Raw genomic sequence first — 19,166 nt, 5'->3', positions numbered from 1 at the left:
TTTCTTTTCAGGTGAAAATTGCACCGGTAGATGCTCTGCAACAAGACCTTTATTATCGGAACAATAAATAACAAACTCAATCTGGAATAAGTAAACCAAAGGCGTCTATTGCTCTGAATTTCGTAATTGAGATAAATGAATATGTACAGTGTGCACACTTCGTATCGACGAAACTTGATTAATCACCTGACAAGCTGAATGTCAGTTTTATTAATCCCAACTCTAGGGGAAGTTACTTGTGGAGATAAAGCTATTGCTCCGATGGACCTAACGGGTGACGAACTATCACTCGTTTTATGTTTTTTTCTGACAAAGGAAACTTGAGCTCGTCGTCACGTGCATCTCACACAATCATGCCGCATGAAAGCGATTCAACATTTGATGAAGGGTGTCGCCTTCATTTGCGAAACTTGGTTATAGTATCGCTTAAAATATTACCTTAGTATCTGAAAGTCTTTGTATCATTAATAATAATTAATTTAAATGTCCAATACGAACGATCCTTTTTTTCTATTGAATTATATTTTTGTAATTGTAAAAAAGTGTGCAACGAGAAGGGCTTCATAAATTATTCTCTAACTAGCTGTATTTTTCAGGCTTTGTTTAGGATTAGAAAGTAAATTCGGAACGCACATAGGTACATTGACTGAAAGGAAGATACATAGAAGCAACTCGATGTTTTCGCTGTAAACAGGATTCTGTTTTTACACGCTTTTTTTTCGCTCGTATTTTGAGTCGTGTGACTCAAATGTGAAAAAAATCCTGAATGAATCAAAGAAAAATCACATGATAATTAATATGCGTTAAACAAGATGAGCCGGCCTAGGGCCGCAAATCACGTTAATAAAGACTAATAATAATAATAATATGCGTTAAACATTCAGGATGAGTTCAAAATTGAGTAAATGTAAATCGTGTAAAAACAGAATCCAGTGTAATCGGTTTCTCAATGAGGTAACCGTACTAGGGGTATGGCCATTTTACCAAGTATCATTTGGTTGAACACTACAGATATGTTTAAAAAAATAAAATTTTCGAGCTGAACATTACACAACCTTTTTCTTGATTCCTAAGATCTTTCTACTTTATTTATTCTTCCATCTAATTTATCTAATTTATCATTACTTTCACTTATCACTTTCTGCTTCGATTTTTTTGTATTTCTTTCATTCTTGGGACTTCATTTTTCTTCGCTTTACCTTCTTGTTTCTGCTTGTTTCTTTATATTCCTTCTTCCTCTGTTTCTTCCTTAATTCTTCCGTTTTTCCTTTTCGATCCTCCATATTTCTTCTTCTTTCTCTTTCTACCCTTTTTTTCCTTCTATTTTCTTATCCCACAGCCATACTTCCTTTCTTCCTATTTATTTCTTCCTTCTTTCATCATTTTACTTTTTTTGTTCCTTAATCGATCTTCTTATTTGTCTTCTTGAAGTTTTATTTCATCTATCTTCAACCTGCAGCCTTCTTCCTGTAATTTTTTTCCATCTTCTTTACTTCCTTCCGCCTCCTTCCCTTTTGTAAATCAGCCCATGCGTGCACTTTCCTAACTTTTCATTTTCTGGAAACACTACTTCCTTTTTCCAATGACACTCCCACTCTTTATAAACGTATCCTTGAGCAGCTTACATGTGTACCGAATTTGATTGAAATCGTTCAAGTTACATCAAATTGTTCGTTTTCCAACAACAGCAATAACCCTACCCCCACACTTTCACGTTTATTCCTTCTCCGTCTATAAACATGTCTTTAAATTTGGTTGAAATCGGTCCTGGAGATTGGAGGCTACATTGAATTGTTTGTTTTCTAACAGACTTTTTTGGAGGATTTTGTTATCCGACCTCCAGACCCATTCTCACCCCCAGACCCATTGTCTCCTCCGACGATAGTACATATAGTTAAGATAGCCATGGAAAGTGATTTTTATATGAGATATTGCGAAAAAATATTCGACTGCCGAAAAGGCTTGAACCCAAACTATTCCATCAAGTACACTGACGAATTACCATAAGAGCATGAAATATTCACTTTCATGAAGCACATTCGATCCGAGTTTTGACAATCGTGTTTTGATTATTCAAAACATAGAATAACTTACTCAGTTTACTTTTTCATAGATTCATTCAATTGATTACCATTGAGTTAGGGTGGTTCAAAAAATCGATTTTGCCCCAAAGTGCTCATCTTATTCTTTATCATGTTCTGAGTATCCTCTGAAAATTTGAGCTCATTTGGAATAAAACTGATTTAGCACATGCGATTTCAAGTTTGCATGCAAATTAGTATGAAGAAATTTATTTTTTCATTATACTGTTAATAACGCTTCCCCATGAGGCGCAGGTTAAAAGAAAACCTACATAGATAAAAGGAATACTCAACAGCTTTCACCCAACGAAAACCGCAAGTTGATTAATCGCTCCACATGCAAACTTGAAACGGCTTGTGCTAAATCAGTTTTAATCCAAATGAGCTCCAATATTCAGAGGACACTCAGAACATGATAAAGAATCAGATAAGCGCTGTGGAGCAAAATGAATTTTATGAACCACCCTACTGAGTATGGTAACTGCGCGCGAAAAAAACAAAATTTGCCTTGATTATACTGACGTTTGCCGCTAAAAATGTCCCTCAATTGAATGTCGGGATTCGATCTATGTGTGTATTTATTTAAATCTTCAAACATGTGTTCAATTTTACGATTATTTAATAATTTGTGAAATTCACATAACACTCACTGACCCATATTAATTCCAAAAATTGACGGTACAGAGCCGAATATGAATATGTTTAGAAGCGAAGTGACAAGGAAGGCCGATGGGCTTCATAAACAATATTCGAATATTTGAAGCTCTGATGGGGCTGTCCATATACCACGTGGACAGGTTTTGGCCCTCCCCCAGCGTGGACATTTGTTCATATAAATTTTCAAAAAATCATATGGACCATGGACATTTGCCCCCCTAAACTGTCCACGTGGTATATGGACAGCCCATTACTATACAGCTGGTCTTGTGTGAAATTGTTCAGATAGTAACGATGGGTTGTTTTCTATTTAATTGTCATGCCCTCCTAGCAAGATCACGGAACATGTTAAAGTCTCAAAAACAAAATTAGGTAGACTGCAAAGGTATTCATTTGTGCGATGATTTTAATACATTGATCTGGACCCTCGGTTTAAGTCCCATCGAAGAAAAAGTGGTAACCTGCAATACATTTTTCAAATCAATATCTTCCACATTATGTACATATTCACATATGAGTTTTCAGCACATTGTAAATTAATGTCCAAGCCGGGTGGTTTAATACCCGGAATATAGACAAATTAATTTGATTGAACTACAAAAAAAAGTCGAATCATGGCCAGATGCCAATGGAATCATGATCAGATGCCATAAAATCGTCCATTCTACCGGATTTTTTTTCATCTGTCAACTCAACACAAGCATATGGTAAACGGATTATTTAATATTTGGTGCCTTATAATACAATGGCAACTTTTGTGATCATTTCCATCGACTCTAACAGATGAGCAAAATTTATCCGCAATACAAATAGCACGTGCTATCAAAGCATTCACCGCCTTAGCGATAGTATTTTCTATTAATATTGAAGTAGCTTTTTCCTAATAAATATTAGAGTAGAGACCCTAAACTATTTATGAGCTCAGATCTTGAAGATCTTTATAGCCAACAAATCGGGGTCTTGGTCATACTACCACCCCCTTAAGTAGATTCTTCTCTGAATCAAAGGAATTAATATTACAAGTTCAAATTAGCTCATTATTTCAACCTACATGTTTTATTAACAAACAGTAACTAGCTACCTACCTTTAGCCGTATGCTGCTCCCCAGTGCGGTTCCACGCTTCATGACCTTCGAACGGCGTAGCTGCAGTCCGATCAGAACGTACAGAATCGTCAGGACACACATAGGAATCACAAAAACAATTACGGTCGAAATGGTGAACACGTGTCGCTGCTGATCCCGCCGAACCGTGCACATGCTGAACTGCTCGTCGATTTCGAGTGCTAGCGCCTGAAATTTAATTACTGTTTAGAATTGATGAGGACACCCTAGGTCAGTGGTTTTAATTTTATGTTGTTCAATACGCCGTACACATTTACTTATCAGAATATGGATACTTATATGGAAACATGATACCTATAGTAAAATATAAGAAAACTAGAAAACTTGTTCAAATCATTAGAAACCAAGTTCAAAAATTGAATTGAAGTATTTTTTATATCAACGCCTCTATTAGTAAACATAAACAAAAACAAAAAAACAGTTGCGAAATAGAATTTACCATGAAACGTAGCTGAAAATGATTTGTTCACAAAAGCTGTAGACTCATTTTAAAAACTGTAGCACATTTATACAATTTCCTGTATCAGTACAGGTATGTAGATAATATTAGGGCTTCCATTCCCGGAAACGATTTCCCGGGAAATCATATTTCCCGGGATTCCCGATTCCCGGGATTTATGTATCAGTTTCCCGAATTTCCCGGGAAATGAACATACTATTTTTTTTGTAATAATTGTCTTATTTTTTTAAATTTGATGATAACGGATTTTGGGGTATCAATTACATTTTTTTACTAGCATCATCTCACTATTTATTTCACTTTTGAAGTCTGATAATTCAAGTTATAACTGGTCGAGGTTCTACCAAACCAAGGGGCTTTTCTATTGACTTGTGACATTTTGGTGGTAAAAGCAAAACGGAAATCATTTCACATTAATTCATACATACATTTGTTGTAGGGCATCCTCCGTTATGGAATTAAGGGATATCTGATACGATTTGTGATCATTTTAATCTGCTAAACGAAAGCTTGAGCTGAAAAATGGGTAAATTTTTAATGGCGCTTGGTGTGATCTGGCAGAACCCCGAACAACTGAAAATGTAACAGAAATACGGTGCATTCCAACACGCATTGAAGAGAGGCGAGACAAAGAACCAGTTTGTATCTATCTTTCGTTTATTCAGTAGGGTTCAAACCGTCGGTAAGCGTCTAAATCGGTAAATGTCTGTGGTGAAACAGCAGAGCTATCGATGATCGCAGATATTCAGGCAATAGCAGTGACCGCTTTGTCCTATTATTCTCAAAAGTTTTTTAAGACCTCCAATCCTTTTTGATTCAATTCCCGAACAGACTCACATTCCGAAGACTCGTTTGTATTTTGCGATATTTCTGAAATATTTCATTCGAATATTTTATAATATTGGTTGGCTAACAGATTTTGATGGAAAACAGATTTTAGGTCTTTAGTATGCGATCATTATAACTGTCTTACAACAAATAGTCCCAAAACTTCTGCAATTATATGCGTTTTAGGTGCTGTTCGGAATTTCAAGCAAAGTTTGACTGAAAAAAAATGTTACAGTCAGGATCATTAAAGTACGACAATCAAACACTCGCCTGAAAGCTCTTTTTAAGTTCGAATGGAAGAATTCTGATTTTAAATATTTCATTCATCTGCTTTAAATATAAAATGTGTTCAAGTGGACGTACATGAATAAAAATGGTTTATCCTTCAAAGCTGACCAGAAGATTCTATGAACTAAAAAAAAGTCGTCGAGTATAAGAATAGTTCATGTTAGGAATATTTTGGCTATAATAGAAAAGAATCTCTCGAAGCCGTCGTTGTCCAAAAACTGAAATAAAATGCGGATACAACCAGGAAAAGTTTTCGAAAAAAATATGGAAAAGTAGCACATAGTGGAGCTCATCAGGACACTGCAGATCTTACTCTTGAGCCAGAGCAGATGCTGATACTTATGACATGGCGAACGTTATGTAGAAGGAGTTAAGGCTTTTCGAACTGAAGAAACATTCTCAGGCTTTCAACAACTCTTTCATCATTTGAGGACAAAATAGCAAGCCTCCCTGATGTCGAATGTATATTTTCAAAATCATATTTTACGTTATTTTATTCAAACTACGATTTTGAATTAGTTCCGAGAGTTTTTTTTGTTTCCCGGGATCCCGGGAAATCCCGGGAAATTATTATTTCATTTCCCGTTTCCCGGGAAGTTGATTCCCGGGAAAAATGGAAGCCCAATATGGAATTCAAATGATATGAATGAAAACATAAAACATTTAGTGAAGAAAGGCCAATTAAATTTCAATGATAACTACAATATTTCGAGTGTTTTGTACTCGAACAACATTGCTTGCGGTACATATTGAAAACGAGACTCCATGAGCATTGCAGTACTTCGCGAGTGCTATATTATCTCTAGAGCGAACCTAGAATATGAGCAAAAATCTTACCTAATTGATGGATTGTTTCGGTAAACAATTAAAAAAATATTATGACCGCACCTGGATTAGAACCTCGAGCATCAACAAAAATGGCGGTGAATTGCCAAATCAAAGACTGTTCTAATTTCTTAGCTGTAACGATTTTCATAGGTATTTTTACCTCATGTAACAATCAAACAATATAGCTAGCTGATGCCATTTAAAAATTGTAGAACATCTCAATCATATTGATAATATTCACATTTCAAAAAAGTGGTGATATTTCGTTGCCGAAAAACTCATGAGGCGAAACGCCTTCAAGCTGGCAGCTCTTTGGGAACAACGCACTACGCGTCGGCGAATCAGCTTTCTAGTATGGATAGTGCGTGAAGACGCGTAGTACATTGAAGTACATACGGCGAAAATCAACGTGAGGGAGCATTATCTGCTCGTAATAATGAATGAGAATTGCGATCCCTGTTCATTTTGCATGTAAGATTTGTAAATAATAAATGTTTGTTTTTACATTGCGAATTTTCAACAAAATTTTCCATTAATTTATTACTTTTACGAACTTTTATGAACCAAACCGTGTAAAAAAAACCTGGGTGTATTAATTTTAGAGAGTAACCGTACCCTTAGTGGAGGCAGCATCAATAGTGGAGGTAGTGGGGTCTTTATGCGATTTAACATAGTTATACACTATACAATAGTTTCAGTTGATGCGTCGTGCTTTAAAAATCCTGTTAAATGCAACTTATCCTAAGATTTCACTTGAAAAACTATTGAAAACAATTTATCGAGATCTATCGATTTCTTAAAATAATATTCTTTTTCGTGGATCCACTAATACCTCCATTATTGATACCGTTACCCCAATGCATTTTTATGGTTATGCATAACATACATCCATTTTTATCCACTGATGCGAATATTTTTTTTATTTTAGAATTTCTATTTTATTTTTTCTGCCCTAATTTCTTTTTTAAAGTTTTGGATTTCTATCTCTTGACATTCAAATCCTTCTTGTAAAAATGTTAATGCTAAAGGATCACCAGAGCTTTGGATTGAAGGCTATATACTATGTTGTTATGTTCTGGAGTTTGGCAAAAAATACCTTTTTTTCTCTGGCAAAAAAAAACTAAACTTTTTTTTTGTTATTTCAGAAAAAGTGGGTAATGCATACAAAAAATATCAAAGATATCAAGAGAAAGCCATCAGCGTCGCTGAATAGACTAATCTTGATTTATTTTATTCATTTGATTAATATATGTATGAAGTCGTTTGCCGCACAACTTCAGTCATTCAAACATGCAATAAAATGTTTGTCACATCATCGCACCACGACATTAATTTGATAATGGGTACGCATTAAATGCTTGAAACCACATTTTTAATAACACCCGATTATCATTAGGATGCTGCGAAACCCTGCTTTTGTTGCGTTTGGAGACAATTATACCTGGGAACAGAGAATCCTTTTCAACCAGTATGTTCAACTCGAAGTCGAAAAATGTTTTGCCAAATAATGCAATATGCTCTAAGTCCTTCTTTTGATCTGTTTGTTTATCTCGGTTGGTTTATCTTTGCCTTAGTCATCAGCTAATTAATGTGCTGCAAAAATAAACGTCAATTTATCACCCAAGTAATGAAAAAGCTTTGTGAAAAATTCATGGAATGCATGAAAGCATTACTAACAGATGATTGCTTTACGTATGCCTTTAAAGGTTATGCATAAATAGTTGCCCGTAGAGAAATAAATGATTATTTCATTAAAAATTAAATTGATTCCCGATTTAGCTCCCGAATAAATTTACAAATTAGCACGATTAGGCCTTAACAATCAGAGGTTCATTGTTAAATAACAGAAATAACAAATAATCAGCATGCATGCGCATGTTAATACCCTGATTGATTATAACATCCAAAATTGTACATTTGAAATGTACTCGTTTCGGAAGCTAATGCTTATTAAGTTGATAATGGCGCCAACAACAGCTCACTTTCGTGGTTACTAAAGACTGAATATATTTCTGCATCTCCTCGACTGCCTTAGGATAAAATATTTGTGTTAGTAATAGAGGATGGTTAGTCTGAATTCACGATTCAATCGCAATCAAATAATTCCGTTGGTATTTCTTTCGACCATTCCATCGGCCTTTCTTTCGACCATTCCGTCTGACTTTCTTTCGGCCGTCCCGTGGGTAGTTCTGTCGACCATTCCGCCAGCCTTACTTTAGACCATTCCATCGGTCTCCGTCGGTCATTCTTTCGGCTATTCCTTCGGTCTTTCTTTCGTCCATTCCGTCGGTCTGTCTTTCGACCCTTCCGTCTGACTTGTTCCGTCGTTCTTTTTACCATTCCGTCGACCACTTTATCTACCTATATCGGTCTCTCTTTCAACCACTCTGTCGATTTCCCTTTCAACCACTCTGTTGGTCTCTCTTCCTACCGAGCTGTCAGTCTCTTCTTCAACCACTAAGTCAGTCCCTCTTTCAATCCCTTTGTCAGTCTCTTCACTATGTTAGTCCCTCTGTCAACCAATTTGTCAGTCTCTCTTTCAGCAACTCTGTCAATCTCTTTTAAAACATTGTATATGAGTCTCACATTCAACCCCCTTTTTTAAGTTTAAAAAACTTCTGTGATTGTTTACAGTAAGGTAGGTTTATCACGTCTTTCAATCTCTTTGTCAGTTTTTTTTCAACGACTGTCAGTTTTTCTTTTGGCCTTTTCGTCAATCTTATTGCCAATTATTCTGCCCTTACCAATAGTTCATTCTGTTATTATTACCTTACACTGGCATGATCAGATGTGCATAATAAGAGGTAAAATTCCAAAGCAATAATGCCAAATATTAATAAGCAAAATACTTCATGCATAACATACTCTGTTATTACAATTCCAAACGTATAACAACTTATTAATCGTTTGCTATTAAAATACCTTAGCTTGTTATGCCTAAACTATTTCTCGTATTCCTTTTGGGTAATTTACCTCTTTTGCTTCTGTTATCGAGGTCAATTATGTTATCCTGCTCGGGAATTCGAGATTTGGATTTTAGCAACTACCGCGTGGTCACACTGCTGAACGCCGCCCACAAGGTAAGTTCCCAAATGCTATGCCGTTAACTAACAAGAGAGCCTAGTAGTTGACGGAATTCATGACTGATCAGGAGCAACGACCTCGATAACAGAAATTGGTATGAACTTGCATTGCATAAGAGGTAAAATGCCATAAAATGACACAAAAAATTAATATGCAAAATATTTTAAATAAAAATATTTTTTTAAAATCATTTACGAGACACTGAAGATGGCCTTACTGTTGAAGTCGAAATACATATCTGTCAAAGGTATAACTAAGTGGTGGAAGTAAATGGAATTGTACAATCTCGTCTGACAAGCAAAAACCCAAAACTTGTTTGGATTTGCACCATAAATTCATTCCCTCATGGGATCAAGACTTCATAAGACTAATAAATGTTGAATAAAGCTATGTCCATTTAGAATCCGGAATAATAAAATCATCTGTATCTCGGTAACGGATTGACGTACAAATAAGGTTAATACATCAAAACAAGGGTAATTCACTGTACTTTAAGGAAAAATTATTGATACAAATAATTTCTTCTTGTTTCTAGTGAAAATTGGCACCTTCTTCTTCATTCCTCTCATCAAACGTTGCACACCTCTGGAGTCAACTTCCTTGGCACATTTGTTCCACATTTTGGTCATCTGAGTCGCGTCCCGAGCTGTTTTTCCACTTTTTCCACTTTTCTTAAGCTTCCGCTTCATTACTGCCCAAAATGTCTCGATGGACCGGAGCTGTGGGCAGTTGCGTGGATTTATGTTTTTATCGATGAAATCTTCGTTATTATCGCGGTACCACTGGATGACTTCCCGGCTGTAGTAGCAACTCGCCAAATCTGGCCAAAACTTCACGGGACCTTTATGGGCTTTATGGAAGGTCGACCGCGGTTTTTGAGACATTCCTCCTTGTACAGCTTCGAGTCCATCGTCTTATTCGTCACACACACTTAGGTCTTTGCCCCACAGTTGCATATCCCTTGCCAAAATCATCCGTTTTTTTGCAAGTTTGTCCAAAAAGCAAACTTAAACTTCACAGGAACTACTCCTCGTGCCGTCACCATGTAGAATTTTTGACTAGGAAGCTGTCCGAAATGCATTTTGACGTAGGTTCCATCGTCGATGACAGTATTATCAACGTGGGTGTGCAGACTTTTTTCTCTCCTTTCGGCTTCCATCTGGAATAATTTTTGACACGCTGCACGAAACTTCGTGAAATTTATAACACAGCAAGTGGGCGCCTAGGTAGACAAACCGCTGTAAAAGAATTCTTGCAGCGGTCACTTTCCGTGCCGCTGCAATACAATAAATGATTCCGGATTCTAAATGGACATAGCTTTAAATGCACAATTGTGCACCCATAAGGAAATGAATATAATCCCATATATAAACGAGAAAGGCGAAAAGTATCCATAGATAAACTGTTTTGTAGCCATAAAATAATTAATCAAATATGTACCCATGAAAAAGCAATACGTGTCCAGTCCATGACTGGATTTTTTATTCCTTTCTTTATTTGTTAGGCACGCTGTGTTACTTGACCGCTACTGCAGCGAGATCTACTGTGGTATTCTGCTGCCATGGCAGAATCCACACAGAATCTATTCTTAAAATATCCATTATAAGAAGCCTCATAACGCAACGATTATCTTTTCATTTTAAGAGTTCCACTTTATAAGCGCAGAGTGTGCCTGGGCGCTTAGTAGAAAACAAACTAAGCGATGCCGGGGAGCGTGTTCACCTCATAAACCAGAGAATAGCAGACTTTGTCCCGACGGCATTCTCAAAGTTTGGCCAACGGATTTCACTCTGTCTCAGGATTCCATAGTTCATGCGGCGTGCCTCATTGGCAAGTTGTGCCAATTTACCCTGCTGGGCTAGGGTTAAAACGTTCAATGATACCTATTTCACTCAGTCTCGGATTTTTCTCAATCTCTGAGGCTAACACGATGATACTTTTATGCTCAGGGAAGTCGAGATAATTTCCAATCCGAAAATTTTCTAGACCGGCACCGGGAATCGAACACAGCCACACTCAGCATGGTCTTGCATTGTAGCCGCGGATCTTACCGCACGGCTAAGGAGGACCCCACTGGCGTGTACTGGCGGTCAATTGTCATCGGAAGTGAAAGTATTGGAACTTGGGGGTACCAGAGCTATGTAAGGTGCTCCTTCCCGGTTGTCAACTCACCATTTTGCAGCCCACACGATTTGTAGCTAAATCAATTAAATCAAAATGTAAGTACAGTACAAAAGATCGTAAGAATCGTTGTTAAAAATGAGAAAATGAGTTAGCGTTCTTCAGTACAAAGTATAAGATCAAAGGCGCGGTCACGTTCCGAGACGTGGGTAGGACAAAAACTGAATTTCAAGGACTTTCCAAAGGTCCTCTCATATTTCAAAAAAAAATTTCGGCATACTCGGATAAGTTATAAAACTCGCTTCATTTCCTAGAAGCATGTCTCCAAACATCTTCACAAATTTTCAGAAGTGGCTATGTATTCCTGTATTTAAAAAAAAAAATTAATGGTTTCAATTTGACCTTTCCCGTCAACATTTTTTATTCGCTCAATCGATTGTTTATTTTATTTAAGGTCAACTTCTCCAAAGAATCCATATTTTTTGACGCCTCTAAGTATTTTTAAAATTTAAAACACAAAACACTTTTTCGGGTTTTGTTCTCGATTTTTTGAAATTGTTATAGGCTTAAAAATATGGGTTCTTTGGAAAGTTGACCTTAAATAAGTCAAAGAAACGATTGAGACAACAAAACGAGATGCAACTTTTGTCGGGAAAGGTCAATTATCACTAGCTTCTAGGAATTTGAACCTTTAGCAAACTCTCAGGAACATCGCTATATTCTACCAGTAAAGCTTATGATAGTCCAAGAATTTTTCAGTGTGTTCAGTACTATTTACGGGTTTTTAGAAATCTTAAAAATAATTATACTTCAAATTTCCTCAAAGACTTGCTGTCACACATCCGAATGTGCTACAATCATTATAAACTAGTTCATATTTGCATAATCTCTTGTTTAGTTTAACTTCCGGAGATGAGCTCGGCAGTCTAGTGACTACCGCGTCTGCCTTATAGACAGGAGGTCTGCTGGAGAATACATCACATAATGTAGCATAGACTGCATAACTTTTCTAAGTGAATACTTGATCTATACTTCTGAGGTATTCTCGGTCTCTAGTAGCATAAAACACACTAGCATTTCTCTCCTTTCCCAACTGACTGGCGCCATTATTGATCTATATTTCTATATAATTCACATGTCCTGTCGGTCTGTTAGCTATTATGAAATTTCAGAAATTCTCTGAGCCTCCCGGAGCTAGCAGAAATAATAACGTACTTCTAGAAAAAATTCAACAATTTTATGGAAGAGCAGAAACTATTAGAAACTTCAAGACTTCTTTGAAAATCTCAAAACATAATTGAAACTTTTTTGGAATCGAAAGAATTCCTCACAGACTCTGAGGTGCTTTTCGGAAAATAGTTCTCCTTTACAATCCCCGAAACCTCCACGATTGTCAGTTTAGCCTCTGATAAACTATCAAATATCTGATTAAATTTGGTATTTTCTTATCATAGGGCATAATCATGGGTAGGACCCAGGTATTTTCATGCGTAGGACATGTCCTACTTGTCCCACCCACTCCCGGCGCCACTGTATAAGATTGCTAAATTTATCAATGCAAAAACATTTTTTGGTTCATAATTCGATTTGCTCGCATTCCAGGGGGAATTAATCTATTTACTCTTTATTGGAAATTGGCCCGATTGGCCTCAAGTTATTGTGAATACAAAACAAAACGCTACAATAAAACGCAAATAGATGTAAATTGATGGAAATAATGGAATCTATCCGCTAGGTGGATTATTCTGGGCTTTTAAACTAAATTGTTTTATTAGACTTACCCGCCGAAGGCATACCGGAACCAAAATCATAGAAGTAGTAACTCCATATTGGATTCTTAAAACTATTTGGGAAACCAAAACACTCGCACTTATAGAGAGCATTCGTTAACGTTTATCACGTATCCAAAAGTGTTCTCTTACCGGCCATATTGAAACAAATGGAAAACACATTTCACTTTTATAGGAAAACTTTTGTTTCAAAAAATAGTCGGTTCTTGTCGAACTGAAGTTTTTTCATTGGTAAATTGGACAATTCTGTACATTCTACCAAGAGTCACTCACTCATCGTCAACGTCATCGAATCGAGTTCCTCACAACGACACAAATATTGTTTGAACTGTGTGTTATTCGAAATCGAAAAATGTAGCAAGAGTCAATGCTTTCAAATTATGTTCAAACGTTGTTGTTGTATTTGCAGCCATATGGTATGTTATTTGTTCTTTCGAAATGCATTAGTTACGATATCTGGAAAATAGCTTCAACGAAGTACCGTAATACGAGAGCAATTTGAATATTCTGAAATGATTTTTCGGTAGTAAGCTAAATATCATTAAATTCAAATATAGTGCGCAAATTATTGCAAATCTGCGATTAGGCATTCCGAAATCCGATGCTATTGGATGGTTATATTTGCGATTGTAATATGGTACCAGAGCAAGTCCCGAACTACGGTTACCTAAAAATTTTCTTTAGCAGATTGCACCAGCAGATAAAAGAGCATCGCTCAACTTTTCAAAAGTACCGAGATCATGATCAAATTACGATTTTCTATGTTTAAAACAAACATACGTTTCAAATATGCTTGTAAGTAAGCTTCGTGCAGCACATGTAGCCTTTGTGAATCACTGTTCCATTCATACTGAGGCTCTTTCCACTAGTATTGCAAGCAGATGAAACGATGACGGCATTTCGCTTTGATAGTAACATGTTGGAAAATGCTCGTTCCATTGAGCTCGTTTGCAGTAATTCCCTTATCGACGAATAAACGGAAGCGGAAGAATCGGTGGTTGTCTTTTTATAGTGCCGTGACTTGTGGTAAGGAATTCCCTTGACGAAAAATGCTTCGCAGCGTGTGCTGTATTTCGGGTTACAGTCAGTGAAATATATAAATTTAGGATGGATATCGCCCACGTACAACACATGTTCAGTTATCCAACTTATAGCATTGTTGTTAAATATACAAAGAAGTATTTATTTCTAGTGTATGTCTTCTGTACTTTTTATCCTCAAACATAAATTATACAAAATGGTCACTACACAACGCTTTTTCATATTAAACCGATCTCGCATGATGTGTTATAGCCTATTGAACCTTTATCATTTTGTTGATGAATATCTGAAAGTGAAAATTATATCCACGAACTTTGGAATCAACATACTTTTTACCAAATGATATAACTGAACTCTATTGTAGTTATTGAGTGCCAAATTTTGTTATAAAATTGTATATAAAAATACAAAAAAGATTCTCGAAAACTGTTTACCCGATTCTAAAGGAAAATGTTGAAAATTTAAAATATTGTTTCTCACTAACCTGCGGAACTGCCAAACACATCGCTATCACCCAGATGGCCAGTATGTATCGGATGGCTCGTGACAACTTGGACATAGTATGCGAACGGAATGGTTTACAAATCGCAACGTACCTATTAGACGCCAAGATGGAATGCGGTTACTTATTGTTTGTTTGATTCGACTGGATAAAATATCACAATTTATTGCAATTTTGCGAACAACATTACAACAATATGAATATACTTTTGCAGCTAGTTGGTATTCAAACTGTGGAATGTTTGTAGAAAGACTTAATAATCGGATTGTTGATTATTAAATCACTCATTAATTTCTAATTGAATGATTTATCGCTTGAATAAAGGCATTCCGTATCTGTGTCAAATGATCATATTTAGCGCTATTTCTCAATAGTGAGAAATTTAAAATTATTCTGATAAATTGTCTTGAAGAAAACCGACCGATGGGAATTAAATTTTCCTTCCATTACCCGCTCAGTCAATTCTAAACAATATTGCATCATCGATTAACGACGATTAGGGACACGGCAGGCATTCCCGTCCATTGTTGTAGGGGCTAAAACCAACGAAAGCAAAGTCCATTTGCTAGAGCTCCGCTATATATATAGCAGAACGTTTCTCCTGAGCTTACGATTAGGCACGGATGAGTTTTACAGAAAAGTGTCTCTTTTATTGGTTCTCGAGACTATGAAGAATAGACGAAAGTGCCTGCCTTAACACTATTGAAAGGTCAAACACACCATAAACTAGGGGTTTCAATGTTACTTCTTTTCGAAATCAATTTACATTTTCAAGAAAACTTACCTCTCTATGGTAAAGGCTGTTATTGTCAATACAGTAGCGTTGGCAGAAGTTTCCGCAGCGAAACCCTGCAGTATGCAAACATTGTTGTCGAAGGGATACGGGTACCTATACCACAGCAAATAGACTTCCTGGGGTACACCTTGTAGAAGAGAAGAAAATGATAAAGCATAGTTTATTATTCATTGTAGTTCTACCGAACAAGTTTTATTGGTTGACCGCTTATAAATGGGAAAGTCCTCCCAAACCTGTTACATGTGTTGCTGTTGTTGCTTGGTTAGGTTTGCAAGTTTAGTTTAGGATAATTAAATTACCATACAAAAGTAGATAATAGATATTTATAATAGTCAATACTTTTAGTTTAAATGTGTAAGCAAAGTTAAAGTCTATACTATACAACTTCTATTTGCATATCTTTGATCAAGAAAACAATACAATTTGTAGTGCAAATATTGTTTCACTCTTCACTTATTTTTTACCGATTAACTGTTGTATGAAAGAGAAATCATTTTAAATGTAATTTTCAGTTTATGTTTCTATGAATTATGCAGGCTCATTCTTCGTGAATCTTCGAAAATATTTCGCCAACTCCAATATTTTCGTAAAAATCGTGGAATATTATCTAGACCAACATTTGAAAAGCGCGTAACAGCCAAAATGTATTCCTTCTGATTTTTTGTCTTCATTTGTGGCTATATATGTAGACAAAGAATCAGGAGGAATGCATTTTGGCTGTTACGCCCTTTTCAAATGTTGGTCTTGATATAATAATATTTATAATTTTCGAATGCAGACCTATTTGCTCGCTGAATTTTCTTCATAAATTTTGAACGCAATGACCGATCGTGATTATATTCAATTTTTTGTTGTTGTTGGGGCGTAGAACCACTGCGTCCATTGAGTTGAATTTTTGTGGTATACCCCTGATTACTCTTAACTATGTATTCGCATCTTGTAGGTTGATCACCATTTGTCAAGTGAACAACCTAAGACGCGTCTTTTCCCACCAGTCCGGTATAATTGAGTTAATAAAACCCACTACCTTTCCAGGATTTGCAGTCCAAATATCTCCTGGTTGCATAAAGCCACTATTTAGAAATGTAGATCTACACTTGTACAATGCATCGCAACTGCAAAGCAGATGTTCCGAGGTTTCACGTTCCATGTTACAGAAACGACAGATATCATTCTGAATCTGGCCAATATTTTTCAAGTGATATCTGCTCGGGCAGTGTTCGGTTATTAGGCCAGTGAAGGTACAAAGAGCTCTTGCTGAGCTCCAAGAGGTTTCCGGTTACTTTTACCTTGGGAATTACAAATCTCTTTGATTGAGCACACTTTTCGGCAACCAACCAGTTTGTCATCAACCTTTGTGCTCCCCAGGATTTCAATTCCATTTTTATAGTACAGTATGATGTACCGCAGAAAGGTTCTGGGCCAATAAACTGTGTGTTTGAACCTCGTTTTGCAAGCTCGTCTGCCTTTTCATTACCTTCAATGCCACAGTGTCCTGGAATCCAGTACAGATTTACGGAGTTCTCTTGGCACACTTTTCGCAATAAAAGAATGCAGTCCCTGACAAGTTTTGATGTACATTTAAAGCTACTCAATGTTTTGAGTGCCGCTTGACTATCTGTGAAGATACAAATATTTGCATATCTATATTTCTTCTCTACACAGATATTTGCACATTTCATTATAGCAAAAATCTCCGCTTGGAACACCGTTGGATAGTTTCCCATTGCCACTGAGATCGATATCCCAGGGCCGAAGATTCCTGCTCCCGTTTTTGTTCCTATTTTTGAGCCATCTGTGTAGAATTTTATGGAATGTTATGGTATGTTATAAGGAATGTCATAGTTCTCCACAGGTTTCATCCAGTCTCCACTCATATTCATCACTGGCCCATATTTTGTGAGATACTCAAGTGGCCCACTAAATCGCCTGACTTGAATAACTTCAAACGTTTAAGTTTTTGCATATTCTTTTCCGCTTCTAACTGCACGAATTCATACAATGGTAGCAGATTTAGAATTGCATCTAACGATTTTGAAGGAGTGCTACGCATCGCTTCTATTCAATAGTACTAGCACACTATAAAAAGTTCGAAATAATAGCCTTTCAACTGTGGTGTACTGGAAAGGCAAAAAACCTGCTTTTCTTAGTGTGGAAGAACATTATAGTTATCCGGGCAGCAACGTCGATCATAAACTTCATTAGCTAAATGATATATCTCGCGCTGAGAATCATACTGTATTGATCGATTTCTCTTAATCGATTTTGTATTTTGTTAATAACTCAACTGTTTTGAAAGCTACAACCGTGATTGTTGTTTCTGGTGCAAGATGTATTCATCTTTTATCACACCAAACCATTAAATATTTGGAAAATTACTGCAATTTGCTGCAGTAATAAAAAGAAAACATAGGCGATACATAGATATTATGGCACGTAACTTTGAGAAGATGGAGGAAGCCTACATCAGACTGAAGAGGGAAGCTAAGCGAACTAGTCATCAACACGTCGAAGACGAAGTACATGATAGGAAGAGGTTCAAGAGAAGACAATGTGAGCCACCCACCGCGAGTTTGCATCGGTGGTGACGAAATCGAGGTGGTAGAAGAATTTGAGTACTTGGGCTCACTGGTGACTACCGAAAATGATACCAGCGGAGAAATCCGGAGATGCATAGTGGCTGGAAATCGCAAGACGCTCCGATCGAATAGAGTTCGCCGCCGTACCAAACTGACAAACTACAAAACACGAGACCTGGATGATGCTCTAGGAGGACCAACGCGCACTTGGAGTTTTCGAAAGGAAAGTGCTGCGTACCATCTATGGTGGAGTGCAGATGGCGGACGGTACGTGGAGGAGGCGAATTAACCACGAGTTGCATGAGCTGCTGGGAGAACCATCCATCGTTCACACCGCGAAAATCGGACGACTGCGGTTGGCCGGGCACGTAGCCAGAATGTCGGACAGTAACCCGATGAAAATGGTTCTCGACAACGATCCGTCGGGCACAAGAAGGCGAGGTGCGCAGCGGGCAAGGTGAATCGATCAGGAGGGAGATGACTTGCGGACCCTCCGTAGACTGCGTGGTTGGCGACGTGTAGCCATGGACCGAGCCGAATGGAGAAGACTCTTATATACCGCACAGGCCACTTCGGCCTTAGTCTGAATAAATAAATAATAAATAACTTGCAGCACTTCGAAGTGTTGAATGATGCTGCGGTAGAGCTGAGGACTATCAATAACAAGTTTCTTAAATCAAATCCAGTTTTATATTTTTGTTTTATTTTCATTTTTTTTTACTCTGCAGTATTTTGCAACATTATTGCAATTTTATTGTAATCGAAGGATGTTTCCATAGGCTCCACCCTTGTGCTTTTAAGATTGCAAGAGAGTTATATTTTATGGCTTATTAGCAAAGATTGTTCTTTCTGGACAGCTTCTACTTCTTCTTCTTCTTCTTATTGGCATTACATCCCCACACTGGGACAGAGCCGCCTCGCACAGTGTTCATTAAGCACTTCCACAGTTATTAACTGCGAGGTTTCTTAGCCAGGTTACCATTTTTG

The 19,166-nt window shown here is 37.0% G+C and overlaps 1 protein-coding gene across 1 annotated transcript in view; it reads right to left on the bottom strand.

Annotated features, from left to right (window-relative positions):
- Nucleotides 1-19,166, bottom strand: part of LOC134217379 (5-hydroxytryptamine receptor-like) — a 54,176-nt gene that overhangs the window by 11,062 nt on the left and 23,948 nt on the right. Inside the window, exons 3-5 of the mRNA XM_062696118.1 lie at nt 15,589-15,727; nt 14,787-14,898; nt 3,824-4,030 (exon numbers count right to left, since the gene is read on the bottom strand). Of these exons, the coding sequence (XP_062552102.1) occupies nt 3,824-4,030; nt 14,787-14,898; nt 15,589-15,727 (458 nt within the window). The remainder of the gene's footprint in view (nt 1-3,823; nt 4,031-14,786; nt 14,899-15,588; nt 15,728-19,166) is intronic.

The sequence above is a fragment of the Armigeres subalbatus genome, chromosome 2 (genome assembly GCF_024139115.2).
Source record: "Armigeres subalbatus isolate Guangzhou_Male chromosome 2, GZ_Asu_2, whole genome shotgun sequence".
Classification (NCBI taxonomy): domain Eukaryota; kingdom Metazoa; phylum Arthropoda; class Insecta; order Diptera; family Culicidae; genus Armigeres; species Armigeres subalbatus.
Note: the sequence above shows the minus strand (reverse complement) of the source record. Positions and strands in the feature narration are given on the sequence as shown.